The sequence below is a fragment of the Hyperolius riggenbachi genome, chromosome 3 (genome assembly GCF_040937935.1).
Source record: "Hyperolius riggenbachi isolate aHypRig1 chromosome 3, aHypRig1.pri, whole genome shotgun sequence".
Lineage (NCBI taxonomy): Eukaryota > Metazoa > Chordata > Amphibia > Anura > Hyperoliidae > Hyperolius > Hyperolius riggenbachi.
The window spans coordinates 515,593,814-515,615,728 of NC_090648.1; the positions used below are offsets into that span (position 1 = coordinate 515,593,814).

Sequence of the window (21,915 nt, forward strand, 5' to 3'; positions counted from 1 at the left end):
CTCTAGACGCCAGGGAACTGTATAGGGGAGGGTGGGGGTCTGGGGTCTCTAGACGCCAGGGAACTGTATAGGGGAGGGTGGGGGTCTCTAGACGCCAGGGAACTGTATAGGGGAGGGTGGGGGTCTCTAGACGCCAGGTAACTGCATAGAGGAGGCTGGGGGTCTCTAGACACCAGGGAACTGTATAGGGGAGGGTGGGGGTCTCTAGACACCAGGGAACTGTATAGGGGAGGGTGGGGGTCTCTAGACACCAGGGAACTGTATAGGGGAGGGTGGGGGTCTCTAGACGCCAGGGAACTGTATAGGGGAGGGTGGGGGTCTCTACACACCAGGGAACTGTATAGGGGAGGGTGGGGGCCACTAGACACCAGGGAACTGTATAGGGGAGGGTGGGGGTCTCTACACACCAGGGAACTGTATAGGGGAGGGAGGGGGTCTCTAGACACCAGGGAACTGTATAGGGGAGGGTGGGGGCCACTAGACACCAGGGAACTGTATAGGGGAGGGTGGGGGTCTCTAGACACCAGGGAACTGAATAGGGGAGGGTGGGGGTCTCTAGACGCCAGGGAACTGTATAGGGGAGGGTGGGGGCCACTAGACACCAGGGAACTGTATAGGGGAGGGTGGGGGTCTCTACACACCAGGGAACTGTATAGGGGAGGGTGGGGGCCACTAGACACCAGGGAACTGTATAGGGGAGGGTGGGGGTCTCTACACACCAGGGAACTGTATAGGGGAGGGAGGGGGTCTCTAGACACCAGGGAACTGTATAGGGGAGGCTGGGGGTCTCTAGACACCAGGGAACTGTATAGGAGAGGGAGGAGGAAATCACTGGACACCAGGGAACTGTATAGGGGAGGGTGGGGGTCGCTAGACACCAGGGAACTGTATAGGGGAGGCTGGGGGTCTCTAGACACCAGGGAACTGTATAGGGGAGAGAGGAGGAAATCACTGGACACCAGGGAACTGTATAGGGGAGGGTGGGGGTCGCTAGACACCAGGGAACTGTATAGGGGAGGGAGGGGGGACACTAGACGCCAGGTAACTGTATAGGGGAGGGTGGGGGTCTCTATACACCAGGGAACTGTATAGGGGAGGGTGGGGGTCTCTAGACAACAGGGAACTGTATAGGGGAGGGTGGGGGTCTCTAGACACCAGGGAACTGTATAGGGGAGGCTGGGGGTCTCTAGTCACCAGGGAACTGTATAGGGGAGGCTGGGGGTCTCTAGACACCAGGGAACTGTATAGGGGAGGGTGGGGGTCTCTAGACACCAGGGAACTGTATAGGAGAGGCTGGGGGTCTCTAGACACCAGGGAACTGTATAGGGGAGGGTGGGGGTCTCTAGACATCAGGGAACTGTATAGGGGAGGGAGGACCACTAGACACCAGAGAACTGTATAGGGGAGGGAGGACCACTAGACACCAGGGACCTTTATAAGTGAGGAAGGTGGCCAGGAGACATTGAGGTTGGTCCCAGTGTACAATTTCGGCCTACTTTGTATTTGAGTTTGACACCCCTGCTCTGCAGTGATTATTATAAGCATTGTGAACCTGTGGTCATCTCCATACAGTGCGGTAAGCCGATGCAGACCGCCCGGTGCCTGGACTGCGGTGCTGATGTCGGGGGATTGCAGCACAGAGCGCAGCAAGGATTCCAAGTGGTTCAGTAAGTTCTTCATTCATTGTAAAGTGGACCTGTGATGGTATTTTACTGATAAATGGTGGCTTTTCTCACACCAGCTTTACCGTGCAACTTACCCTAAACCAGATGGTATTAGCCTGAACATTGCTTATGTCTGCGTGTATCATTATCAGCTGCTTTAAGCATAGACAAGACAAATAACATTTATATCGCGCTTTTCTCCTCGCAGACTCATAGCGCCAGAGCTGCAGCCACTAGGGGGCACTCTATAGGCAGTAGCAGTGTTAGGCCGGAGCTACAGCCACTAGGGGGCGCTCTATAGGCAGTAGCAGTGTTAGGCCAGAGCTGCAGCCACTAGGGGGCACTCTATAGGCAGTAGCAGTGTTAGGCCAGAGCTGCAGCCACTAGGGGGCACTCTATAGGCAGTAGCAGTGTTAGGTCAGAGCTGCAGCCACTAGGGGGTGCTCTATAGGCAGTAGCAGTGTTAGGCCAGAGCTGCAGCCACTAGGGGGCACTCTATAGGCAGTAGCAGTGTTAGGCCAGAGCTGCAGCCACTAGGGGGCGCTCTATAGGCAGTAGCAGTGTTAGGCCGGAGCTGCAGCCACTAGGGGGCACTCTATAGGTAGTAGCAGTGTTAGGCCAGAGCTGCAGCCACTAGGGGGGCTCTATAGGCAGTAGCAGTGTTAGGCCGGAGCTGCGGCCACTAGGGGCCGCTCTATAGGCAGTAGCAGTGTTAGGCCGGAGCTGCAGCCACTAGGGGGCGCTCTATAGGCAGTAGCAGTGTTAGGGCAGAGCTGCAGCCACTGGGGGGGCTCTATAGGCAGTAGCAGTGTTAGGCCAGAGCTGCAGCCACTAGGGGCGCTCTATAGACAGTAGCAGTGTTAGGCCAGAGCTGCAGCCACTAGGGGGCGCTCTATAGGCATTACCAGTGTTAGGCCAGAACTGCAGCCACTAGGGGGCGTTCTATAGGCAGTAGTAGTGTTAGGATAGAGATGCAGCCACTAGGGGGCGCTCTATAGGCAGTAGCAGTGTTAGGCCAGAGCTGCAGCCACTAGGGGGCGCTATATAGGCAGTAGCAGTGTTAGGCCAGAGCTGCAGCCACTAGGGGGCGCTCTATAGGCAGTAGCAGTGTTAGGCCAGAGCTGCAGCCACTAGGGGGCACTCTATAGGCAGTAGCAGTGTAATGCTGGGTACACACTATGAGATTTTATGGTTGATTTACCGTCAGATCGATTATTTCCAACATGTCCGATTTGCTTTCCAATCGATTTCCGTTAACTTTAATAGGAAATTGATCGGAAAATGCTCGGAAATCAATCGGAAAGCAAATCGGACATGTTGGAAATAATCGATCTGACAGTAAATCGACCAAAAATCTCATAGTGTGTACCCAGCATTAGGCCAGAGCTACAGCCGTTAGGCACACCCAGTAGGCAGTAGCAGTGTTAGGGAGACTTGCCCAAGGTTTCCTTACTGAATACGTGCTAGCTTACTGAACAGGAAGAACGGAGGTCTCCTGTGTCCGAGGCAGAGCCCTTCACCAGCACACTGTGCAGCCAGCACACGAACTGAAGCAAATTGAAAAATTATACTCACCTATGTAGGGGGAGGCCTCTGGATCCCATAGACCCCCACTCCCCCACCCCCCAGTCCTGTCCTTAGGTCCGCCGCTGTCCCACCACCTGTCGGTGCCTTTGGGAGCTCTCGGAAGGCTTTCAAAGCAGCCACGTCCCCGAGTGCTTCCAATATTCATAGAGGTGCTTCTGCCAGATCCCATAAGGTCTGGGATAGATCTGGAGAGCGATAGGCCCTGGATGTTGGGAATCCCTTGATGGATCCATAGCCTATAGTAACTCATGAATGGCTATGCACTCCACCTATCAGGTAAACATGCTCTTCTCTGTTTCCTGTGGAACTCTTTGCTTTGTTTTATGTCTGATGCTCTGTAGCTACCGTGGCTTCCCAGGCTACCGTGGCCTGAACCACTTATATACAGAAACTGTAGGTAGGAACAGAGGCACCAGTACAAGTATAAAATATAACTATTTAACAGAGGAGGCAGTGGTGGACTTAACCTCCCAAATCAATAGACACAATTCTGTTGAGTTTATCAACAAATAGCTTTGTTCAAACACTCCATGGTGCAACGCGTTTAGCAGGTACAATCCTGCTTCATCAGGCAGTTATTGGAGCAAAACAATTTTTTCAGGTCAGTCAGTAAGTCAAGTTCCTCTGTCACAGAGACGCTTGGCTTCCTGACAGACCTAAATCGTTTTTCCGATCTACAGAGACCGCCTTCTTAACCTGAGTGTGGTCAGATCTAATCTCCCCAACCTCCAATATAGATGTATATATCATTCACCTTAAATACCCAACCTCTGTAACATAACTTACTACACTATCGTGGGCTCTTGGTTTCCCTTTTGTGTCATTTACTGTATACCGGTATGCAGAAGTCATGTAAGATTTGTTACTGTGTCTGTCCCTTCTGTAATGGTGGCCATACATGGTACAATTTTTTCATACAATCTTACCATTTCTATGTAGTATAAGGGTAAATTAAGTGAATATACTGAAAGGATAATTTAGGCAGTTCCCTCATATTACATAGAAATGGAAAGATTGTATGAAAAAATTGTACCATGTATGGCCACCATAACGTCCACCATGTCATTCTTGATTTGTGATGTCTTGTGCTGGTTGGAATGCTAAACTTTCACAATACAGGTTGTGTTTGTTCAAAAAAAAAAAAAAAACTTTTGTCAAGTGTACGATGTACTGTATGCATATATTTCTTTGCGCCACAATAAAAAGATTTAAAAACAAACAAAAAAAAAAGCTTCCAAACACTGTCTTAAATATAAACCGGAAGGAAGAGTATATTATCATTATAAATTATATTCCTGATACTATTAGTTCCCAGCATGACTATTACAGGGCCGCCCTACACTACATTGCCCGCTGTGGCAGAGGATGTTGTTCATTGCTATTGCTTGTTTTATAACAGACAGATTGTTGACCGGACGCAGACTGGACATGTGCTCGGAGATCCGCACCGCCAAGGCCCGACCGTCACTCCAGACCGAGGCATAGCCGCTCCTGCGTTCATCTTAATGAGAATGTTCACACATCTGTCCATGCTTCTGGGCATAGAGGCGGACGGACAGGTATAAAACCAATACAATAGCCACACAGTCCAAACCTTCTCTGTCTCCTCCAGCTTATCTGCTTCTCCTTATTTCATTTCTGTTCTTCTAACTCTGCCTTGACATTCTCTGTCCCTCTGTAAAGGAGCTCTCTTCTTGCTGGCTGACTCTGTCTCTCTGAAGATCAGGTTTTCTTTCTGTTTCCGGGTCTCCCGTCTTTGTTTCCAAGCAGTGATGTTGATCAGTCATCAGTCACTCTAGCGCAACAAGCATCGAGTAAGTGAGATTCTGAGCTCAGAAAATGCATAAACAGCTACACAAACTGCATTCACTGTTTGCATCAGGGCTGCGGAATCGGTACAAAAATCATCTGACTCCAACTCTGATTTCTCACTTTATGAAACCATTGACTCCACCTCCGACTCCAGGTACCCAAAATTGCTTCGAATCCGACTCCACAGCCCTGGTTTGCATGCAAAGTAATAGTTTCCAGCACTTACATGCAGGTTATTATATGTCAAAGGATTTCCACTTGTTTTGTTTATGGATTGGTATTTTGCACAGCTGACCATGTCTGTATTACAGCTGCAAGCATTGTGTTATGATCTTTCTTACAGGTTTTTGCTTAAAGTGTAGCTGAGGTGGTCACTGTGCCATATTTATACCTACCCAGGGCTTCCTCCAGCCCCATGAGAACCGCGGGCTCCCTCGCTGTCCTTCCCGGTCGCTCCGTTGTCCCAGAATTGCCTCTGGTATCTTCTTCAGTCGGGGCCAGTCATGGTGTTCTGCGCATGTGTGGCCTGGCCCCGCAAACCCTTCTGGCTCTCCTGGAGCGTTCTGCATCTGCGCAGTACTACTGCAGAGTGCTCTTGGTCGTGAGAGCGCAATGGGGGCACGTGACTGAGCTGCGCATGTGCAGAGGAGGTCAATGGAAGAAAATACCGGAGGCAACCACGTGACAACGGAGCGACTAGGGAGGACAGCGAGAGCCCACGGTCCTCATGGGGCTGGAGGAAGGGTAAGTATAAATACCGTAATATTTAGATCTCAGGTTTCCTTTAAATGACACCAAAAGTGAGAGGGACAATGAGGCTGCCATATTTATTTCCTTTTAAACAATACCAGTTGCCTGGCTGTCGTGCTGATCTCTTTGGCTGCAGTACAGAAGGAGGGGTGCAGGAATAGTGTGTGAACAGCTGCATAGTTTAGTGCGGCATCGAGAACTACAACCCATATTCTGGACTTCTGCTGTCTGGAAGTCTCTCTGTAGGTAATCAAAACGTTCACGCTTGAAAGTTTCTTATCAGCAGTACAGTTTTGAAACTGAAAATCTTTACTTTGCCTGACCACACTCCCTGTGTCTTCCTCGGGGTACACTGGTTTTGAACGCTGGTTGATTTTAGCACTGGGCTGGCTAAGGCCAGTGGTAGAATATCGGTAGCCATGGGCGGCGCCAGGGGGGTGCTTTGGGGTGCTGAAGCACCCCCTAAAATTCTCCAAGCACCCTATTAGCACCCCCTGGCGGATCTCCATCTCCGCAATAGAGAGTGACGTGACTGACGTTAGTCACGTCACACGTAGACGTCGGCGCACGCCGCACCGCGGGAAAAGGCTGCCCCAACTGACGCAAGTTGGCCCGGCTGACGAGGGGAGGAGCAGACAATGCGAGCCAGGCAGCCGCAGCCATACTCAGCCAGCCTAGGCCTAAGCAAGCCAGAGCCAGCAGAGTGAGTGCCGCCGAGCCGCCCGCCCGCGGTCACCGTCACACAGCCAGAGCCTCTCTGAGAGAGCCAGCAGCGCAGCCAGCACAGTGAGTGCCGCCGAGTCCATGGTCACCGTCACACAGACACAGCCAGAGCCTCTCTGAGAGAGCCAGCAGCACAGCCAGCACAGTGAGTGCCGCCGCCCGCCGTGGTCACAGACAGCCAGAGGCAGCCAGCAGTGTGTGAGTGCCACTGGGGAAATCTTCTGCCAATGAGATTGCATCTGTGGGGAAATCTTCTGCCAATGAGAATACATTTGTAGGGAAATCGTCTGCCAATGAGATTGCATTTGTGGGGAAATCTTCTGCCAATGAGATTGCATCTGTGGGGAAATCTTCTGCCAATGAGATTGCATCTGTGGGGAAATCTTCTGCCAATGAGATTGCATCTGTGGGGAAATCGTCTGCCAATGAGATTGCATCTGTGGGGAAATCTTCTGCCAATGAGATTGCATTTGTGGGGAAATCTTCTGCCAATGAGATTGCATTTGTGGGGAAATCTTCTGCCAATGAGATTGCATTTGTGGGGAAATCTTCTGCCAATGAGATTGCATTTGTGGGGAAATCTTCTGCCAAAGAGATTGCATTTGTGGGGAAATCTTCTGCCAATGAGATTGCAAATCTGCCGACAGGACTGAACGTATTTTCTGGGCAAATCTGCCGACATGATTTAAAGTGTTTTTTGGGCAAATCTGCTCACATTAGGTGTATTTTCTTGAGAAAACCTGCACAATTATGTGAATTTTCTGGGGAAAGGGTCACCAAAACTTGGGCCCACTATCTTTGTGTTGCACTTTTAAATTACAGTTAGCTCCGCCCTCATCCGGTCATGGTCACGCCCATTTGTTTAGCCACACCCAATTTTTGCTGCAGGTCATCAGCTACCCCGGAAATTGGTCCAGCACCTGCATAGCACCCACTAAAAAAAATTCCTGGAGCCGTCACTGTCGGTAGCTGCATTTCAGGGACCTTTTCCACTATCAATCACAATCACTACACGGCAGTGATTGCGATTTTTCATTAATTTAGTTAAGGGAATTGCTCCAGAAAGCGATTGCGCTTTGTAAAAAATCAAATCACGGTAAATACCTACCCTGATTCCTATGTTAAAGTACCACCCCCAGCGATTTAAAAATCGCTAGCGTTTTACGATTTTGCTGAATCGTAGTGCAGTAGAAAATGGCCCTCACTGATATTTTATCAGGTTTGGGGCGGAGCTTTCATCTAAATTTGCAGCACCCCTGATGTTCCATATGTGATCCCCCTCTCTTCCCAAATGAGCAAACCTAACGGTCCCCCCCCCCAACCATAATCCCCAATACATAACATCCCCCCCCCCCCCCCCCCATTATTCCCGATACCCAACCCCACCCGCCCCAAATCCCCGCTGCCCCAAATCCCCGCTGCCCCAAACCAAAAATTATAAAAAGTGGTCTCTATCCAAATATTTATAGACCTGATTGTATACACGGATTTGTCCTCCTTTTAGAATCTTACACAGATCGTGAAGCCACCGGTTCCAAACGCATCAAATTTCCTCCTCCACCACATAGAGAGAGATCTGCAGTATCTGAGGACCAGTCTTGGGAAAAGTGCCGATGACACAACGACCGTCGTCCATCTTGTCCTGCGGCAGATGCTTCAGCCACAACAGCCGGGGCAGTGTAAGTTTCTGTAGGATTGCCTTGTTGTAAAGTCTTGGTGGGAGTCTGGAAGATCTGCCTCTCCAGTGCCCCTGCCGAGCACTAGCAAGCGGCTGGATGGTGCACAGGATCAGCACTAAATTCATCACCATCAGTCTCAAATTGACAGCTGCCTACTGCTTCCAGTCTTTTTGTCAAGCAAAGGAACTGTAATTACTTAAAGTGAACTCCAAATCGGATAAAAGTTAAAGGAATACTGTAGGGGGGTCGGGGGAAAATGAGTTGAACTTACTCGTGGCTTCTAATGGTCCCCCGCAGACATCCTGTGCCCGCGCAGCCACTCACCGACGCTTCGGCACCGCCTCTGGCTCACTTCTGGAATTTCTGACTTTAAAGTCAGAAAACCCCTGCGCCTGCGTTGCCGTGTCCTCGCTTCCGCTGATGTCACCAGGAGTGTATAGCACAAGCCCAGTATGGTCTGTGTCTGCGCAGTACGCTCCTGGTGACATCAGCGGGAGCGAGGGCACGGCAACGCAGGCGCAGGGGTTTTCTGACTTTAATGTCAGAAATTCCAGAAGTGAACCAGAGGCGGGGCCGGAGCATCAGTGAGTGGCTGCGCGGGCACAGGATGCCTGCGGGGGACCATTAGAAGCCCCGGGTAAGTTCAACTCATTTTCCCCCGACCCCCCTACAGTATCCCTTTAAGTGTAACTTACCTGTGGCCTCTTCCAGCACTCTATAGTCCTGTAGGTCCCTCACATCCTCCCACTCTGCTCAGTTGTGCTGCTGTGTCCCTCCGAAAGCTTCCCAACCGGACCAGTCGTGGGCTGCTGCGCTTGCACAGCCCTGGCCATGCCTCCTCGATCTCGCTTACATAGCCGGGGGCGTTCTGTGCACACACAGTTACGCTCCTGGCTGCATGAGCACAATGGAGGATGCGCACAGCCAAGGCCGTGCATGCGTAGTATCCTGCATCTTGTTCAGTCAGTGAGATTTTGGAGGGGCATAAGAGAGCAGATGAGGAGGACCATGAGGGACCTGAAGTACTACAGCGGGCTGGAAAAAGCTCCATTTAAGCTAAACTCAAATTTTCCCCCACTTTATGTCCACTTTAAGCTCCAGTGACCCCCAACGGTGAAGACTGTAATCAGTCATTGGTCACCTCTTATAAGAAGTTGGACAACTTTTGTCAAGACGACAAGACCTTGTCATCTTGACAAAAGTTGTCCAACTTCTTAAAGTTGTTTCATAACTGCATTTAAAAGACTTTTGTTGAGCCTGTGTATGTGGCTTGAATGGTTAGCTTCAAGGTTACTGACCAGGATTTTGAGAAGGGAGGACCCTAACCGTGTACCTAGACTCAGTATGACTCCGTTTTCCTATGCAGGGCAGCAAAACTGAACCAGATAGAATCTGCTCACAACAATCAAATGTTACCTTTAATGGCTAAAGAATAAAAGCTTGCATGGACCTGCTGCTTGGTCTAGCCTGCATAGGGATTGTACAACCAAAGCTCTTCTTCCCTGTCTCTTTTGTAAAGTGGCGTGAGTGTGTAAGCAGAAGCAGCAGGCTAGAGTGAGCAGAGAAAACTAGGCTTTAGAAAATTTCCCATCAGCCAATGGTGCAGGCAATTATTCAGTCAGCACTATTGCATGGTAGAGATCTGTTAGATAAAGATATCATCAAAGTACACTTCTGATATTATATTGCTGACCTACATGTGGCAACTGCATCACGTTGCTGGATTTAGCTCTGGACTGGATTTGGATTCAGACTAGAGTATTTAATACAGTTAAAGTATTTTAAGGTAAGGTAGAAATCTCAAATGCAACATTTGAAATCTTGGCTCTGCACCTACAGGGCCTGTCAACTTTGATGAAGTTTGGTCAGCAAAGCAACACAGAGACAACTGGGAGAAGCACTTTGTATCGGTGGTGATTGACCCCGTGCTGAGGGTAAGAAGAATGGTTGTGATATATGGCTAGCTTTTTCACAGCAAATAAACTTCAACTTTGACCTTTGTCTTATCCACGGTGCAAATTGCTGTATTTGTGAAAATAAGTTTCTTTACATCCAGAGCCTAGACAAGGACCTGGCAGCTGTGAACAACTACATCAGCCGAGATGAGAGGATCAGCTCCAACCCAGTAGTGAAGGTGGTCTATGGTGACCCAGTGATCAGCCAAGACAGAATGGAATTACCTCTGAACAGTCATGTACATTGCTCCAAGGTCTGGAGCTGCAGAGAGCGCATCTCCATTGAGTACTTACTGCATATTGTCCAGCAGAAGGATGGGAAGGACACCCTGCCTCTACTCTGGAAGTTCCTGGAGAAGGTAGGTCCATGTCATGACACACGGTCATATGATGCACACACGGTCATATGATGGACACACTGTCCAGTAATTGTGGTGGTACAGGATCCTGCACACCCTGCCTCTACTCTGGAGGTTCTTGGAGAAGGTAGTTCCATGTCATGACACACGGTCATATGATGCACACACGGTCATATGATGGACACACTGTCCAGTAATGGTGGTGGTACAGGATCCTGCACACCCCTCCTCTACTCTGGAGGTTCCTGGAGAAGGTAGGTCCATGTCATCACACATGGTCATATGATGGACACACAACCCTCCTCTACTCTGGAAGTTCCTGGAGAAGGTAGGTCCATGTCATGAAACATGGTGATATGATGGACACACTGTCCAGTAATTGTGGTGGTACAAGATTCTAAACACTCTACTCTGGAGGTTCCTGGAGAAGGTAGGTCCATGTCATCACACACGGTCATATGATGGACACACTGTCCAGTATTGGTGGTGGTACAGGATCCTGCACACCCTGCCTCTACTCTGGAAGCTCCTGGTGAAGGTAGGTCCATGTCATCACACACGGTCATATGATGGACACACTGTCCAGTAATTGTGGTGGTACAGGATCCTGCACACCCTGCCTCTACTCTGGAGGTTCCCGGCCTTGCTGTTGTTCTCAGTATGGTAAGACAAACATCTACACTAATCATCTTTGCTTGTTGGTTTGATGTCGGCATATCTGCATTTTATAACGTGTCCACAGATGATGGATGGCTTGTTTGTCACTGATTTTGTATTTTTATTATAATTTTTGCAGGAAACTGAGCTTCAGATGGTGAAGTTCCTACCAAATATTTTGAAACTTCAGCGAGATCTGGTGAAGAAGTTCCAGAACTACGAAGACTTCAACAATAAAACCATCAGAGATTTCCTAGACAGCTTAAAACCCGGTACATGATAAATATTATATGCATGTTTACTGGTATTTACAAAACTTGCATAGCCTCTCGCCTTGTAGTGCTGGGACCCAGCCAGGGAAATATCTGCATAGAGTTTGTATGTTCTTACCGTGTCTGTGTGGGTTTCCTCCAGGCAGTCTGGTTTCCTCTCACATTCCAAAAACATACAAATAAGTTAATTAGCTTTCTCATAAATTGGCCCTAGATCAGGATTACCATATGACTATGGTAGGATTAGAGTGTGAGCTCCTCTGAGGACAGTCAGTGACATGACTATGTACTCTGTAATTATAAAACCCCTGCATAGTATAGACTAGAGGCCTGCATCTAGTCAGGTACCTGCAGTTTACCAGAAATGCGGGTCGGGTTCGGGTACCCGTTTTGATTTTTATTGAGTTGCGGGTCGGGTGTGGGTACCAGATTCACCAGAAAGCAGGTTGCAGGCTGGGTGCGGGTAGCGGGGCTGCAGGTGAGGGTCTGAAAAATTAGATCTGCATAGGGCATCAGCGCAGGTACCTGCAGGTTACCCAAAATGCGGGTCGGGTTCGGGTACCCATTTTTATTTAATCAGGTTGCAAGTTGGGTGCGGGTAGCGGAAGCTGTAGGTGCGGGTCTGAAAAATTAAACCCACGCAGGTCTCTAGTATGGGACTACTTCTGAGAGGTGATGAAAAAGATATATAGTTCTACATGAGAACTGTAAAACATTATAAACCGTGTCATTCAGCTATGAAAATAAAGACATTAAACTTGTATTTTTGGCTTTTAAACACAAAATCAAAGAGTGGGAATCTCGGATTGTCCTTTGGGAGAAAGCCTCTAGATAAAACTGCTCAGTTTATTTCAGTTCAGAATCCATTTCTTTTACTTGTTTATTTATAAAAAATAAAACATCTTAAAAGTAAATGTGTCTGGACCTTCTAAGGAGCCTTTCTTGCGCTTTGTTGCACAGGTGGAGCGCAGAACATGTTTCAGAAACGTATTGAAGAGTTTCTGCTGGCTTGGAACCATCTCCGGCTCTCCTTGCGGACAAATGGTGAGTTGTGCGACGAGGCGTCTCCTGTCATTGTTTCTGATTGGTTCTCTCGGTGAGCGTCAGTGAAGCGATTGATCGATTTAAAGTAGAAACCTGCCACAAACCGCAGTGCTGAGATGCCGTCCTGCACCGTTTCATACATAAGTTACAGTTATTTCTCTTCAGTTATTCTGCCTTTGTGGTAATGTTCTAGGTGAAATAAAGCTGCCAGAAGACCTGTGTGAGGAGGTCCTCAGCCTGGACAGCAACTTTGAGTTACTTCTTCCTCGGCGGCAGGGAAAGGGTCTGTGTGCCACCGCCCTCAGCAACTACCTTATAGCTCTGCACAACAGCTTCATCTATGCCCTGGCCACGCACACCAACACCGAGCAGAAGTAAGTAGCCCCCCCTTCTATTACAGTTACCTCATAGCTCTGCACAACAGCCTCATCTATGCCCTGGCGGCGCACACCAACACTGAGCAGAAGTAAGTACTTCCCTTCTATCACAGTTACCTCATAGCTCTGCACAACAGCTTCATCTATGCCCTGGCCACGCACACCAACACCGAGCAGAAGTAAGTAGCTCTCTTCTATCACAGTTACCTGATAGCTCTGCACAGCAGCTTCATCTATGCCCTGGCCACTCACATCAACACCGAGCAGAAGTAAGTACCCCCCCTTCTATCACAGTTACCTCATAGCTCTGCACAACAGCTTCATCTATGCCGTGGCCATGCACACCAACACCGAGCAGAAGTAAGTACTTCCCTTCTATCACAGCTACCTTATAGCTCTGCACAACAGCTTCATCTATGCCCTGGCCACACACACCAACACCGAGCAGAAGTAAGTACTTCCCTTCTATCACAGTTACCTCATAGCTCTGCACAACAGCTTCATCTATGCCCTGGCCACACACACCAACACTGAGCAGAAGTAAGTAGTTCCCTTATACTACAGTTACTACATAGCTCAGCACCACAGCTTCATCCATGCCCTGGCCACGCATACCAACACCGAGCAAAAGTAAGTACTTCCCTTCTATCACAGTTACCTCATAGCTCTGCACAACAGCTTCATCTATGCCCTGGCCACGCACACCAACACCGAGCAGAAGTAAGTACTCCCCTTCTATCACAGTTACCTCATAGCTCTGCACAACAGCCTCATCTATGTCCTGGCCACGCACACCAACACTGAGCAGAAGTAAGTACTTCCCTTCTATCACAGTTACCTCATAGCTCTGCACAACAGCCTCATCTATGTCCTGGCCACGCACACCAACACCGAGCAGAAGTAAGTACTTCCCTTCTATCACAGTTACCTCATAGCTCTGCACAACACAGCTTCATCTATGCCCTGGCCACGCACACCAACACAGAGCAGAAGTAAGTACTTCCCTTCTATCACAGTTACCTCATAGCTCTGCACAACAGCCTCATCTATGCCCTGGCCACGCACACCAACACCGGGCAGAAGTAAGTACTTCCCTTCTATCACAGTTACCTCATAGCTCTGCACAACACAGCTTCATCTATGCCCTGGCCACGCACACCAACACAGAGCAGAAGTAAGTATTTCCCTTCTATCACAGTTACCTCATAGCTCTGCACAACACAGCTTCATCTATGCCCTGGCCACGCACACCAACACAGAGCAGAAGTAAGTATTTCCCTTCTATCACAGCTACCTCATAGCTCTGCACAACAGCTTCATCTATGCCCTGACCATGCACACCAACACCGAGCAGAAGTAAGTACTTCCCTTCTATCACAGTTACCTCATAGCTCTGCACAACAGCTTCATCTATGCCCTGGCCATGCACACCAACACCTAGCAGAAGTAAGTACTTCCCTTCTATCACAGTTACCTCATAGCTCTGCACAACAGCTTGATCTATGCCGTGGCCACGCACACCAACACCGAGCAGAAGTACTTCCCTTGTACTACAGTTACCTCATAGCTCTGCACAACAGCTTCATCTATGCCCTGGCCACGCACACCAACACCGAGCAGAAGTAAGTACTTCCCTTCTATCACAGTTACCTCATAGCTCTGCACAGCAGCTTCATCTATGCCCTGGCCACGCACACCAACACCGAGCAGAAGTACTTCCCTTGTACTACAGTTACCTCATAGCTCTGCACAACAGCTTCATCTATGCCCTGGCCACGCACACCAGCACCGAGCAGAAGTAAGTACTTCCCTTTTATCACAGCTACCTTATAGCTCTGCACAGCAGCTTCATCTATGCCGTGGCCACGCACACCAACACCGAGCAGAAGTAAGTACTTCCCTTCTATCACAGTTACCTCATAGCTCTGCACAACAGCCTCATCTATGCCCTGGCCACGCACACCAACACCGAGCAGAAGTAAGTAGCTCCCTTCTATCACCGTTACCTCATAGCTCTGCACAACAGCTTCATCTATGCCGTGGCCACGCACACCAACACCGAGCAGAAGTAAGTACTTCCCTTCTATCACAGCTACCTCATAGCTCTGCACAACAGCTTCATCTATGCCCTGGCCCCACACACCAACACCGAGCAGAAGTAAGTACTTCCCTTCTATCACAGCTACCTCATAGCTCTGCACAACAGCTTCATCTATGCCGTGGCCACGCACACCAACACCGAGCAGAAGTAAGTACTTCCCTTCTTTCACAGCTACCTCAAAGCTCTGCACAACAGCTTCATCTATGCCGTGGCCACGCACACCAACACCGAGCAGAAGTAAGTACTTCCCTTCTATCACAGCTACCTCATAGCTCTGCACAACAGCTTCATCTATGCCCAGGCCCCACACACCAACACCGAGCAGAAGTAAGTACTTCCCTTCTATCATAGTTACCTCATAGCTCTGCACAACAGCTTCATCTATGCCCTGGCCCCACACACCAACACCGAGCAGAAGTAAGTACTTCCCTTCTATCACAGTTACCTCATAGCTCTGCACAACAGCTTCATCTATGCCCTGGCCACGCACACCAACACCGAGCAGAAGTAAGTACTTCGCTTCTATCACAGTTACCTCATAGCTCTGCACAACAGCTTCATCTATGCCGTGGCCACGCACACCAACACCGAGCAGAAGTAAGTACTTCCCTTCTATCACAGCTACCTCATAGCTCTGCACAGCAGCTTCATCTATGCCGTGGCCACGCACACCAACACCGAGCAGAAGTAAGTACTTCCCTTCTATCACAGTTACCTCATAGCTCTGCACAACAGCCTCATCTATGCCGTGGCCACGTACACCAACACTGAGCAGAAGTAAGTACTTCCCTTCTATCACAGTTACCTCATAGCTCTGCACAGCAGCTTCATCTATGCCCTGGCCACGCACACCAACACCGAGCAGAAGTAAGTACTTCCCTTCTATCACAGTTACCTCATAGCTCTGCACAACAGCGTCATCTATGCCCTGGCCACGCACACCAACACCGAGCAGAAGTAAGTACTTCCCTTCTATCACAGCTACCTCATAGCTCTGCACAACAGCTTCATCTATGCCCTGGCCACGCACACCAACACCGAGCAGAAGTACTTCCCTTCTATCACAGTTACCTCATAGCTCTGCACAACACCTTCATCTATGCCCTGGCCACGCACACCAACACCGAGCAAAAGTAAGTACTTCCCTTCTATCACAGCTACCTCATAGCTCTGCACAACAGCTTCATCTATGCCCTGGCCACGCACACCAACACCGAGCAGAAGTAAGTACTTCCCTTCTATCACAGTTACCTCATAGCTCTGCACAACAGCTTCATCTATGCCGTGGCCACACACACCAACACCGAGCAGAAGTAAGTACTTCCCTTCTATCACAGTTACCTCATAGCTCTGCACAACAGCTTCATCTATGCCGTGGCCACCCACACCAACACCAAGCAGAAGTAAGTACTTCCCTTCTATCACAGTTACCTCATAGCTCTGCACAACAGCTTCATCTATGCCCTGGCCACGCACACCAACACAGAGCAGAAGTAAGTACTTCCCTTCTATCACAGTTACCTCATAGCTCTGCACAACAGCTTCATCTATGCCCTGGCCACGCACACCAACACCGAGCAGAAGTAAGTATTTCCCTTCTATCACAGTTAGCTCATAGCTCTGCACAACAGCTTCATCTATGCCCTGGCCACGCACACCAACACCGAGCAGAAGTAAGTACTTCCCTTCTATCACAGTTACCTCATAGCTCTGCACAACAGCTTCATCTATGCCCTGGCCACACACACCAACACCGAGCAGAAGTAAGTACTTCCCTTCTATCACAGTTGCCTCATAGCTCTGCACAACAGCTTCATCTATGTCCTGGCCACGCACACCAACAACGAGCAGAAGTAAGTACTTCTCTTCTATCACAGTTACCTCATAGCTCTGCACAACAGCTTCATCTATGCCCTGGCCACGCACACCAACACCGAGCAGAAGTAAGTACTTCCCTTCTATCACAGCTACCTCATAGCTCTGCACAACAGCTTCATCTATGCCCTGGCCACGCACACCAACACCGAGCAGAAGTAAGTACTTCCTTTCTATCACAGTTACCTCATAGCTCTGCACAACAGCTTCATCTATGCCCTGGCCACGCACACCAACACCGAGCAGAAGTAAGTACTTCCCTTCTATCACAGTTACCTCATAGCTCTGCACAACACCTTCATCTATGCCGTGGCCACGCACACCAACACCGAGCAGAAGTAAGTACTTCCCTTCTATCACAGTTACCTCATAGCTCTGCACAACAGCTTCATCTATGCCCTGGCCACGCACACCAACACCGAGCAGAAGTAAGTACTTCCCCTCTATCACAGTTCCCTAATAGCTCTGCACAACAGCTTCATCTGTGCCCTGGCCACTCACACCAACACCGGGCAGAAGTAAGTACTTCCCTTCTATCACAGTTACCTCATAGCTCTGCACAACACCTTCATCTATGCCGTGGCCACGCACACCAACACCGAGCAGAAGTAAGTACTTCCCTTCTATCACAGCTACCTCATAGCTCTGCAACACAGCTTCATCTATGCCCTGGCCACACACACCAACACTGAGCAGAAGTAAGTACTTCCCTTCTATCACAGTTACCTCATAGCTCTGCACAACAGCTTCATCTATGCCCTGGCCACACACACCAACACTGAGCAGAAGTAAGTACTTCCCTTCTATCACAGTTACCTCATAGCTCTGCACAACAGCTTCATCTATGCCCTGGCCACGCACACCAACACCGAGCAGAAGTAAGTACTTCCCCTCTATCACAGTGACCTCATAGCTCTGCACAACAGCTTCATCTATGCCCTGGCCACGCACACCAACACCGAGCAGAAGTAAGTACTTCCCTTCTATCACAGTTACCTCATAGCTCTGCACAACAGCTTCATCTATGCCCTGGCCACGCACACCAACACCGAGCAGAAGTAAGTACTTCCCTTCTATCACAGTTACCTCATAGCTCTGCACAACACCTACATCTATGCCGTAGCCATGCACACCAACACCGAGCAGAAGTAAGTACTTCCCTTCTATCACAGTTCCCTAATAGCTCTGCACAACAGCTTCATCTGTGCCCTGGCCACTCACACCAACACCGGGCAGAAGTAAGTACTTCCCTTCTATCACAGTTACCTCATAGCTCTGCACAACACCTTTATCTATGCCGTGGCCACGCACACCAACACCGAGCAGAAGTAAGTACTTCCCTTCTATCACAGTTACCTCATAGCTCTGCACAACACCTTCATCTATGCCGTGGCCACGCACACCAACACTGAGCAGAAGTAAGTACTTCCCTTCTATCACAGCTACCTCATAGCTCTGCAACACAGCTTCATCTATGCCCTGGCCACACACACCAACACTGAGCAGAAGTTAGTACTTCCCTTCTATCACAGTTACCTCATAGCTCTGCACAACAGCTTCATCTATGCCCTGGCCACACACACCAACACTGAGCAGAAGTAAGTACTTCCCTTCTATCACAGTTACCTCATAGCTCTGCACAACAGCTTCATCTATGCCCTGGCCACGCACACCAACACCGAGCAGAAGTAAGTACTTCCCTTCTATCACAGTTACCTCATAGCTCTGCACAACAGCTTCATCTATGCCCTGGCCACGCACACCAACACAGCAGAAGTAAGTACTTCCCTTCTATCACAGCTACCTCATAGCTCTGCACAACAGCTTCATCTGTGCCCTGGCCACTCACACCAACACCGGGGAGAAGTAAGTACTTCCCTTCTATCACAGTTACCTCATAGCTCTGCACAACACCTTTATCTATGCCGTGGCCACGCACACCAACACCGAGCAGAAGTAAGTACTTCCCTTCTATCACAGTTACCTCATAGCTCTGCACAACACCTTCATCTATGCCGTGGCCACGCACACCAACACTGAGCAGAAGTAAGTACTTCCCTTCTATCACAGCTACCTCATAGCTCTGCAACACAGCTTCATCTATGCCCTGGCCACACACACCAACACTGAGCAGAAGTAAGTACTTCCCTTCTATCACAGTTACCTCATAGCTCTGCACAACAGCTTCATCTATGCCCTGGCCACACACACCAACACTGAGCAGAAGTAAGTACTTCCCTTCTATCACAGTTACCTCATAGCTCTGCACAACAGCTTCATCTATGCCCTGGCCACGCACACCAACACCGAGCAGAAGTAAGTACTTCCCCTCTATCACAGTGACCTCATAGCTCTGCACAACAGCTTCATCTATGCCCTGGCCACGCACACCAACACCGAGCAGAAGTAAGTACTTCCCTTCTATCACAGTTACCTCATAGCTCTGCACAACAGCTTCATCTATGCCCTGGCCACGCACACCAACACCGAGCAGAAGTAAGTACTTCCCTTCTATCACAGTTACCTCATAGCTCTGCACAACACCTACATCTATGCCGTAGCCATGCACACCAACACCGAGCAGAAGTAAGTACTTCCCTTCTATCACAGTTCCCTAATAGCTCTGCACAACAGCTTCATCTGTGCCCTGGCCACTCACACCAACACCGGGCAGAAGTAAGTACTTCCCTTCTATCACAGTTACCTCATAGCTCTGCACAACACCTTTATCTATGCCGTGGCCACGCACACCAACACCGAGCAGAAGTAAGTACTTCCCTTCTATCACAGTTACCTCATAGCTCTGCACAACACCTTCATCTATGCCGTGGCCACGCACACCAACACTGAGCAGAAGTAAGTACTTCCCTTCTATCACAGCTACCTCATAGCTCTGCAACACAGCTTCATCTATGCCCTGGCCACACACACCAACACTGAGCAGAAGTAAGTACTTCCCTTCTATCACAGTTACCTCATAGCTCTGCACAACAGCTTCATCTATGCCCTGGCCACACACACCAACACTGAGCAGAAGTAAGTACTTCCCTTCTATCACAGTTACCTCATAGCTCTGCACAACAGCTTCATCTATGCCCTGGCCACGCACACCAACACCGAGCAGAAGTAAGTACTTCCCCTCTATCACAGTGACCTCATAGCTCTGCACAACAGCTTCATCTATGCCCTGGCCACGCACACCAACACCGAGCAGAAGTAAGTACTTCCCTTCTATCACAGTTACCTCATAGCTCTGCACAACAGCTTCATCTATGCCCTAGCCATGCACACCAACACCGAGCAGAAGTAAGTACTTCCCTTCTATCACAGTTCCCTAATAGCTCTGCACAACAGCTTCATCTGTGCCCTGGCCACTCACACCAACACCGGGCAGAAGTAAGTACTTCCCTTCTATCACAGTTACCTCATAGCTCTGCACAACACCTTTATCTATGCCCTGGCCATGCGCACCAACACCGAGCAGAAGTAAGTACTTCCCTTCTATCACAGTTACCTCATAGCTCTGCACAACACCTTCATCTATGCCCTGGCCACGCACACCAACACTGAGCAGAAGTAAGTAGCCCCCTTCTATCACAGTTACCTCATAGCTCTGCACAACACCTTCATCTATGCCCTGGCCACGCACACCAACACCGAGCAGAAGTAAGTACTTCCCTTCTATCACAGTTACCTCATAGCTCTGCACAACAGCTTCATCTATGCCGTGGCCACACACACCAACACCGAGCAGAAGTAAGTACTTCCCTTCTATCACAGTTACCTCATAGCTCTGCACAACAGCTTCATCTATGCCGTGGCCACGCACACCAACACCAAGCAGAAGTAAGTACTTCCCTTCTATCACAGTTACCTCATAGCTCTGCACAACAGCTTCATCTATGCCCTGGCCACGCACACCAACACAGAGCAGAAGTAAGTACTTCCCTTCTATCACAGTTACCTCATAGCTCTGCACAACAGCTTCATCTATGCCCTGGCCACGCACACCAACACCGAGCAGAAGTAAGTATTTCCCTTCTATCACAGTTAGCTCATAGCTCTGCACAACAGCTTCATCTATGCCCTGGCCACGCACACCAACACCGAGCAGAAGTAAGTACTTCCCTTCTATCACAGTTACCTCATAGCTCTGCACAACAGCTTCATCTATGCCCTGGCCACACACACCAACACCGAGCAGAAGTAAGTACTTCCCTTCTATCACAGTTGCCTCATAGCTCTGCACAACAGCTTCATCTATGTCCTGGCCACGCACACCAACAACGAGCAGAAGTAAGTACTTCTCTTCTATCACAGTTACCTCATAGCTCTGCACAACAGCTTCATCTATGCCCTGGCCACGCACACCAACACCGAGCAGAAGTAAGTACTTCCCTTCTATCACAGCTACCTCATAGCTCTGCACAACAGCTTCATCTATGCCCTGGCCACGCACACCAACACCGAGCAGAAGTAAGTACTTCCTTTCTATCACAGTTACCTCATAGCTCTGCACAACAGCTTCATCTATGCCCTGGCCACGCACACCAACACCGAGCAGAAGTAAGTACTTCCCTTCTATCACAGTTACCTCATAGCTCTGCACAACACCTTCATCTATGCCGTGGCCACGCACACCAACACCGAGCAGAAGTAAGTACTTCCCTTCTATCACAGTTACCTCATAGCTCTGCACAACAGCTTCATCTATGCCCTGGCCACGCACACCAACACCGAGCAGAAGTAAGTACTTCCCCTCTATCACAGTTACCTCATAGCTCTGCACAACACCTACATCTATGCCGTAGCCATGCACACCAACACCGAGCAGAAGTAAGTACTTCCCTTCTATCACAGTTCCCTAATAGCTCTGCACAACAGCTTCATCTGTGCCCTGGCCACTCACACCAACACCGGGCAGAAGTAAGTACTTCCCTTCTATCACAGTTACCTCATAGCTCTGCACAACACCTTCATCTATGCCGTGGCCACGCACACCAACACCGAGCAGAAGTAAGTACTTCCCTTCTATCACAGCTACCTCATAGCTCTGCAAC

The 21,915-nt window shown here is 49.4% G+C and overlaps 1 protein-coding gene across 1 annotated transcript in view; it reads left to right on the forward strand.

Annotated features, from left to right (window-relative positions):
- Nucleotides 1-21,915, forward strand: part of LOC137564491 (E3 ubiquitin-protein ligase RNF213-like) — a 301,009-nt gene that overhangs the window by 242,466 nt on the left and 36,628 nt on the right. The window contains exons 46-53 of the mRNA XM_068278409.1: nt 1,573-1,667; nt 4,651-4,810; nt 8,041-8,215; nt 10,055-10,149; nt 10,272-10,529; nt 11,326-11,458; nt 12,419-12,502; nt 12,696-12,876. Of these exons, the coding sequence (XP_068134510.1) occupies nt 1,573-1,667; nt 4,651-4,810; nt 8,041-8,215; nt 10,055-10,149; nt 10,272-10,529; nt 11,326-11,458; nt 12,419-12,502; nt 12,696-12,876 (1,181 nt within the window). The remainder of the gene's footprint in view (nt 1-1,572; nt 1,668-4,650; nt 4,811-8,040; nt 8,216-10,054; nt 10,150-10,271; nt 10,530-11,325; nt 11,459-12,418; nt 12,503-12,695; nt 12,877-21,915) is intronic.